The sequence below is a fragment of the Populus alba genome, chromosome 19 (genome assembly GCF_005239225.2).
Source record: "Populus alba chromosome 19, ASM523922v2, whole genome shotgun sequence".
NCBI classification, from domain to species: domain Eukaryota; kingdom Viridiplantae; phylum Streptophyta; class Magnoliopsida; order Malpighiales; family Salicaceae; genus Populus; species Populus alba.
Window position 1 is genome coordinate 7,219,736 of NC_133302.1, and position 8,526 is coordinate 7,228,261.

The window sequence follows — 8,526 nt, forward strand, 5'->3', positions numbered from 1 at the left end:
ACTCTGGAGTTAATAACTATATAAATTTTCAGTAACCTTAAAATTTATAGCACTCAAATTAATAAACTCTAGATAACAAATTCAAAACCTAACTAATTAAATTATATTTTAAAAATTATTTATGGTACCATTTTATTAGGTCAAGATGACCTAGTATCTCTAGATGATGGAGTTAAGAAACTAACTAATTAAACTATATGTTGAAAATTATTTATGGTACTATTTTAGAGTGTGTTTGGAAGTGTGGTAGTGGTTGCTTTTTAAATAATTTCGTACTGAAATGCATGCTAATGATGTTTTTTTATTTTTTAAAAATTATTTTTGACATCAGCACATCAAAACAATTCAAAACGTGTAAATCGAATTAAATTTTAATAAAAAAAATTAAATTTTATAAGAACATAATTTACACTGCTTTCCACGCACCTTCTTATTAGGTCTAGATGACCTGGTACCTCTAGATGATGGAGATAACTTATCAAATTAGATGCTGGATCTATTATCACACCTAACAGGAGACCAAGCATGCTTGAGTCCCAAGAGATCACTTTGTTTTTACACATAAAAAGATGGTCAAAGACTCCAAAAAAAAAACAGACACGTCACACGTCGCCCTCTCTCCTCTGTCTGTACTTGTCTGGTCCTATGCCCCTTCTGAAGATTCCTCAACTAGGAACCATGATAAGCTATCAAAGAAGCTTTCACACCTGATCCCCATCCAGCAAGATTCATCACTTCCAGCTAGTCCCTCACCAGCCCATCTGCTACAAAGTCCTAGCTCTAGCTATTTTATTTCTATTTTATTGTTTATTTTGGATTTTTTATTTTGGATTTGTTCATCTCTTGGCAGGCTCCCCACAAGATTTTAAATTCATTTCTAGGGTACAATAATGCAAGATTCACCTGCTGTCTTGAGAGGGATCCTTTTGTCCTCCTAGATAGAGTGAGTTTTTTTTTTTTTTTTTTTTTTCTCAATAATGGATGTTGAATCCATTTATTTAATATGAGTCACACCATCCTACTCATGATACTGCCTCATTTTCATTTATTGAGTTAATTCATGTTTGATGTGACTTCAAATTGTATTTATTAAATGTAATCCGGGTTATTTTAAGGTAAGATTTGAGTTATAAATTGAATGGTTCAGATAGTTAAAATATTATATTATTTGAGGGGGGAAAATAAACCAAAATTTTACTAAATGAAAGTTAGCTAGATCGAATTATTTATAAATTAATGGTTTTTTAGAATAATATGAATATTTGGATTAACTTGTATATATCTCAACTAATTTCTTGAGTTTTAAAATTTATAATCATGTAAGCTTTTAATAATCTTAAATTTTATAAAAGTCAAACTGATAATATTTAAAATATAAATATATAATTTGATTAGTTAAATTATATATTTTTAAAATTTAAATTAATATTTTTTATCACTCCGATCTGGAGTGTAATTAATTATAATTAGTTGATATCAATCACACATAACAAAAGAGTTTTTTGCCAAGCAATTAATGTTGCTGGCACAATTTTCAAATAAATATGACATTTAATAACTCAAATTTCCTTTTTAATATCTTAAAGAAAATACTATTTATTTGAAAAATTAATTTTTAGCTTGATGCTAATCTCGTAAGCTGGGGCAATTTAATTGGAGGTCGATTCCCAATTTTTATTTAGAATTCATTCTCAATGCTCAACTTAATTTTATCACACATAGATAGTTAGTTCTATTTATTTATTAAAGTGTTTTTTTAATTATTTTTTATTAATAAAATATTAAATAAATATTTTTTCATTATTTTAATGTAATAAATTGTCAATTATCTCACTTTTTTATAAGTCTACCCCCCTGCCCCAAAGGCAAGGGAGCTTTGACAAAAGATCCCATATCTTAAGGCAAGGCAAGAGGAGAGGTCTACAATGGTGCCAAGAAACAGCATAATCTAAGCATATGCTGTGTGCATCCTGTAATCGTGGAAGCCACCTGTAAGCATCCAACCTTTGACCTCACTGCGTGAAAAACGGTTAGCATAAACTTGGGAGCTAAGACAACGTTATTGATTCTTGAATCACATTGCTCCGACAGCATCGTATTTTTCACAGATTATTAAATATATTTTAATTTTGATTTGGTAGAGTTAGTTTGATAAATTCATAATTTGAAATACGCTTATGTGTCAAGGTTTAATTTGAACTGATTTAAAAAATAACTTATTTATAATAGATGTCATAAAGTTGATTGGTGAATTCAAAAACATTAAAGTTTTTTTAAAAAAATAATTTTTTATATATATAAAAAAATAATAATAACAGCATATGCCATGGCATATCCTTGAAACATGCCTTCATGACAAGATGACGCAGCTTGCATTTACTACATGGCTACACAGAAAATCAAACAAAAGTTGCACTCAGATCCAAAAAAATAATAAAAAATGGAGGATTATTTATTTTTTTTGTTTTTTTTAAATTATTTTTTTTTATTTTTAAAAAATTATTTTTAATATCAACACATAAAAAATCATCATACTCTAAATTTACTTCTCAAAATCAAAATTTACTTATCAAAAATCACTAGTTTAAATACTACAAATTTTAGAATCATACTACTTATATAATTGTTAATTTCATGACCTAAAAAAAATTAGTAGAAATACACGTAAACTGGTCCAGACAGTCATAATTAAAAAAAAAAAATTATTTTTTTAATAACATTTTTAAAATATAAAAACAACCAAACTATAGCCAAGATATGACAAAATATTAACAAGAATACTGGTAAAAAGTTAAAGTAGAGACATCATATTAAAGTAGAGTAATATTACAAACTTTCTTTAGCTTTCTCACTTCCTTGAATTCTTACAAAAAAAAAACAAGCAAAGGCGGGGAAAGACGGGATTCTCAACCATTTTCTTCTTAACTATCTACAGCCTCTCTTGGATTCTCTCTTCACACAGCATAAACAAGGCCAAAAAAGATAAAACAAAACAAAAAAAGGTCACAGTCCTTTGCAGCAGGGCCTCCCACCGGAGATGATGCCATGTGACTGTTTCTTTGTCCATTTCTCCCGTCCTCTCTCCTCTCTGGCGTGGAAAAAACTGAGATTCTGGAAGTATTCACCATAGGGTTTTGTGCTGCACAAAGAAAGGTCGGGATCTTGTGACTTGATAGGTAGTTGTATATGTACACACCGCAGAGTGATAAGCTATTAGCAGTACTTGCTTCCAGTGTATTTTCTTGGATTTTACAAGGGCAGATTAGACCATTGAAACTGTCTCTCCTCCACTCAAGATCCATGGGTGCCCTGCATTCCACATAGCAAGAAACAGAGTGAGCCTCATGATTTAGGAGCATCGAAAGAGTGATTCAAAGCCAGAGAAGAGATAGGATTTATGTTTGGTTGATGAGAGATTTGTTGAAAAAGAAAAGCCTTTTCAGCATTTTAACTGGTAAACTCTGTGATCGGAAGAAAACCCATCTTAAATTATCAAAAACAGAGGATTGTGCTATAACGGTTCAAAAACCTGTTTGGTTAACAAGAAAATTGTGAAAATAAAGAAAGCCCATCTTGGAAACCTAACTCATGAACTCATTAATCAAAAGAAACCCCACTTCGAATCCTCAAGAAGATCACCAAAAGTCGAAAAAAGTTTTAAAACCCTGTTTGGTTAACAAGAAAATTGTGAAAATAAAGAAAATTCATTTCAGTATTCTATCTCATGAACTCAGTAATCAAGAGAAACCCACTTCGAGTCCTCAAAAAGATCACCAAAAGTCTCAAGACTTAACCCAAAAATCTCAAAAAAATCGAAGGAACTTACTCAGAGCTTGCTCAGCTGAAAATCTCCTAGAAACGTCTCTACAGATCATCTTCCTCAACAGATCCTTAGCTTCCGGGGAAACATTTCTAAAAACCTTAGGCGGAAATCTCAAATTCCCTCTAACAACAGCCTCAAAAATCTCCTCAACAGTCTCCCCATAAAACGGAGGAAATCCAGCCAACATAGCATACAAAACCACCCCAGCACTCCACACATCAACCTTCTCATTATAATCCCTCCCCATCACCACCTCCGGCGCTACATAATACGGTGTACCCACCAGCCCACTCACCGTCCCATCCTCCGCTACCCAAACAGCCGACCCAAAATCGGCCAACTTCACCCGGTCCATCTCATCAAACAATATGTTATCCGGCTTTATATCTCTGTGCACGATACTAAACCTATGGCAATGCGCTATTGCTGCCAACAACTGCTTCATTACAGACGCAGATATGGCTTCGCTGAATCCCCCATTACTCTTTATCAAACGATCATAAAGAGTATTCTGCTCGCAAAGCTCTAATACCATGTCAAGAGAGTCTTCATTGTCGTAGACATCGAAGATTTCGACAATGTTTGGATGAGGAGACAGGAGGGACATGATCTTTGCTTCGTTTTGAAGACACTCTCGGTCCGTTGGATCCGTAAGGAGATTCTTGTCTACAGATTTACAAGCAAAGAAATCGTTCTTGATGGGTGAAAAACAACGAGAGATTGTGCCAAATCTACCGCGGCCGATCTCTTCACAAATTTGATAGTTGTTCTTTAGGGTCTCACACATTTTCTTGAAGGTTCTTTGGAGTTTGGTTTTATTACACTAATTTTTGGTTACTCCGTTCTTACTTTATAGAGGAAGAGACAGAGAGGTGAGGGAATTTGTCTTGGGAATATTCTTAAATTAAAATAGAATCGATGAACTGTAATTCAACTAGTGGGTCCGGTTATAGTTATTAGGGTCTCTGTGAGTGTTTGAGAAGTTGTATTTTAAAATATTTTGTATTTAAAAAAATTATTTTTTTATTTTAAAAAAGTTATTTTTAATATTAAGACATTATAAAATTTTGAAAATATTAAAAAAATTAATTTAAAAAATAATTAATTAATAAAATTAATTTTTAAAAAAATACTTTTAAAACACAAAATAAATAATTTTCTAGAATTTCATATTAAAATGAATCAATCATTTTAACATGTCAAAATATTTCCCATCAAATTCCAATCAAAATAGTTTTGATTTTTTAAATTAAAATAATATTAATTTAATTTAAAAAATAAAACTCTTCAAAAACCATTTTAAATTAACATAAATTAATACGAGTTAGCTCCCTAACTCATATTTCCGAGTATTAAACATAGTTTAGATTTAATAAATTTGAAATGAATTAATTTTATTGATGTGTTAATTATTTTTTATAGTAAAAAATTAGAAAGAAATTTGAAATCAACTGATTTTATTAATAAATTAATTATTTTTTATAATAAAAAAACAAGAAAGAAGGCTTTAAAATTTGACATGTATTTGTATCAATTTTCACACATTATACTACAATTTTTATTATACAACCTACACATGAATTGTAGCATTTTTAAAATGCATAGTGTTTTCTTGATTTTTTCAAGAAAAAAAATATAATTTTACACAACAGTCCGTTATAATCTAACACTAATATTTAAATACTTTTTTAGAAAATAATAAAAAATATATTATTTTTGATCTTGGATTTAGTAATTTTAGGTTGTTTTGTGTGGTAAAGATTGTTAAGAGAGAATTTCTCAAGGATTTTATTGTTATATCCAAACTTATGATTTTATGAGTTTGATATATTATTTCTTTAAAATTCTAGTAATTTAATTTTAAAAAAATAATTATTGATTACGAATATTTTATCTTGCAAAGGATAGCTTTTAAAAAAGAGAAAAAAACAGTGATGCAAATACGAATTTTAGCCTTTTGCAAATAAGAAATTTGAATAAAATTAGCCTTTTGCAAATAAGAAATTTGAATAAACTTTTGGTGCATGGCAAACAGGCGTGTCGTCTACTCTCCAACTACCTGTTGGATATACGCAGAAGCCACATATTTTGAGCGTATAGAAACGCACTTTTATATATTTTTAAAAAATATATATTAAAAATATATTTTTTATATATATATATATTCTGAATTGTTTTGATTCTTTTTATATTAAAAATAATTTTTTTAAAATAAAAAAATATTATTCTAATATAAAATATATTTTAAAAAATAATCAAAACCATATTCTCAAAACTCATAAGGAATGCAATGCCAGTAGCCATGTGTGTTGAATATTTTTTAAAAGTATTTTTTAATTAAAAATATATTAAAATAATTTTATATTTTTTATATTTTATATTAAAATTTATTTGTAAAGCATTTTAAAAAATAGATTTAACCGTATTAATAAACAAAAAATAAATATAATAAATGACGAACATGGTTTCCCTGTTAGAAAATTGATGGGGTTTGTCGTTTGTGTTTTGGAAAGTAGGGGAATTAAAAAAAAATTTCTTACAAGGAGAAAAACAAATGGATTATGAAGTTTCCTTTGTCTATTTCTTGATTTTTATTTATACATAAATTTATTTGTTTTCTGAAAAAAATATCTCTGCATTGCCATTATTGCTTACCTAACTCCAAATCAAAATGTACGATGACATTATAATATCTCACATTTGGGTTTTTCTAGCATGTATCATGAGAAAGTACATATTAACCGATAAAAAAATATTTTATTTTTATAATTATTATTTTTCTAGTTCATGATTTAATTTTGCTGGACATAAAATTTAAAATATTTTAGTTATATTAACTTTCGATATTAAACTTAACTCAAACTAGCAAATCAACATGAGACTTATTTGAGCTGGGCTCAAAAGAGTAAGATGAAACTTATCGGTTCGGTTTAGTTTTTATCAAAAAAATATTAACCAAACTGAATTTTTTTAAAAAAAAGTTGAATTGAAATTAGTTCAAATCGACTGGTTTAGTTCGGTTCAATTTGTCTTTTAAAAAAAATCAGTTCAAACCAATTTTACTCAATTTTTTCAGTTTGAACTCAACTTTTTTTGGGTTTTTTTGGTTTGGATTCAGTTTGATTTTTTCGATTTTAAATTTATAAAATTAAAATTGAATCGAACTAGTTTGTTTTTTTAAAATTTTATTTGGTTTAATTAGTTTTTTTTATGATTCAGTTTTTTTTCTAGTTTTTCAATTTTTTTACTTATCTCTAGCTAACATCGTCAAACCTGGATAATCTGCTAGATCAATCTATAATGCAATCGTCTTAATCAAAACTCGATTTAAATTTTATTTTATTTTTTATAAATAATATTATTTTAATTTTTTTAAAAAAATAATCTTAAAATAACATCATAATATATCAACCTAACTCAAGTTAGATTAACTTGGCTAACTCTTAGCCCTGAGATTAAACCAAACCTTGTTCCAGATTTAATAAATCTATGGGATGTATTACGAGTAAAGAATCCATGGTATTCAACGGTGCTAGTTAATTTGTTTGAAATATGTAAGCATAATTAAATAAAAGGAAATTACGTAACTTTATTATTCTATAATTTAGTTGTTTTGTATTTACCTTTTATATTTTAAAAATTATAATTTATATTTTTTATAAATGTAAAATAAACTAGATTATAAGATGATGTAGGATGTAAAATATTATGCACGATAAAATTTAAAATATAAAATATAGTTACAGAAACACAAAAAATAAAGGTGTTAATTTACTGTAATTAGCCAGCATGAGGAATGCATTTAAATTAGATCTAGAACATGTTGTTTTGATATTTAAATTGTTTTTTTAGTTATTTTTAATTTTTAATTTTTTTTTCTTTTGATTTTGTCGGTTTTTATTTTATATAAACAATTAATGTGTTATTTTCTTATCAGATTAAATTTCATATTTTATGAAAAAATATCATAGCTTTTTTTACCATTTAAAACTACAATCTTAATCTCAAAATCCTAATTTTTATCTAACAAATAAAATATTTAAAAGTACGGATAATAATTAATTTTTGAAATGTTTTTAATTTAAAAATACATTAAAATAATATATTTTTTTATTTTTAAAAATTTATTTTTCATATTAACTTATCAAAATAATTTAAAAACATCTTTTCAATCTACTAATTCAGCATTAAATTCAAGCTGATTGCATATAACACAATGCTGCCTGCAGACAGCAAAACGAGCAGCAGTTTTCTCTCCATTGATCCTGAAACAAAAACAAAAGGCCAATTATTCACAGCACTCCCACCAACTCATAATAATGAAGAATTATGAGCGAAATACTTTCAGCTGAACTCCACCACCTGTGGGATTATTATATATATCGTATCGTATGTAGCTTTAAGAAGAAAACTTATATATTCATCCTTCTCCACATAACCAATAATAACTTGAAATTGAATGATTGATGAAGAATAAGGTAGAACATAGTGGAATCATTTCTTATAAGCTAAATATTTAACCTAAATAATCATCTCAACTTAATAGTTTAAATTGTTAGGTAAATTCTTAAGATATAATTTATTATTCTCTAACACACTCTCATGAAATCTCTTTGGGCTTAAAACTTGAACAGACTCATGTTATCTTGTACTTGATTTTTATCAAATAAATAGGATGGTGAAATTCGAACTCGTGACCACTT

At 27.7% G+C, this 8,526-nt stretch overlaps 1 protein-coding gene across 1 annotated transcript; it reads right to left on the minus strand.

Moving 5' to 3' along the window:
* Positions 1–2,784: 2,784 nt before the first annotated feature.
* Positions 2,785–4,659, minus strand: LOC118050640 (phosphoenolpyruvate carboxylase kinase 2). The gene is made up of 2 exons (XM_035061032.2): positions 3,827–4,659; positions 2,785–3,309 (listed from the first exon to the last, which is right to left on the minus strand). The coding sequence occupies exons 1-2, from the start codon at positions 4,608–4,610 to the stop codon at positions 3,263–3,265; spliced, it is 831 nt and encodes a 276-aa protein (XP_034916923.1). The 5' UTR covers positions 4,611–4,659; the 3' UTR covers positions 2,785–3,262.
* Positions 4,660–8,526: the final 3,867 nt, after the last annotated feature.

Bases quoted from the DNA above. Each gene is read 5' to 3' on its own strand.
- LOC118050640 (XM_035061032.2), bottom strand. From the start codon at position 4,610: ATGTGTGAGACCCTAAAGAACAACTATCAAATTTGTGAAGAGATCGGC. The intron at 3,310-3,826 runs GTAAGTTCCTTC...TGTGGAATGCAG, and splicing joins TTCAGCTGAGCAAGCTCTGA to GGCACCCATGGATCTTGAGT.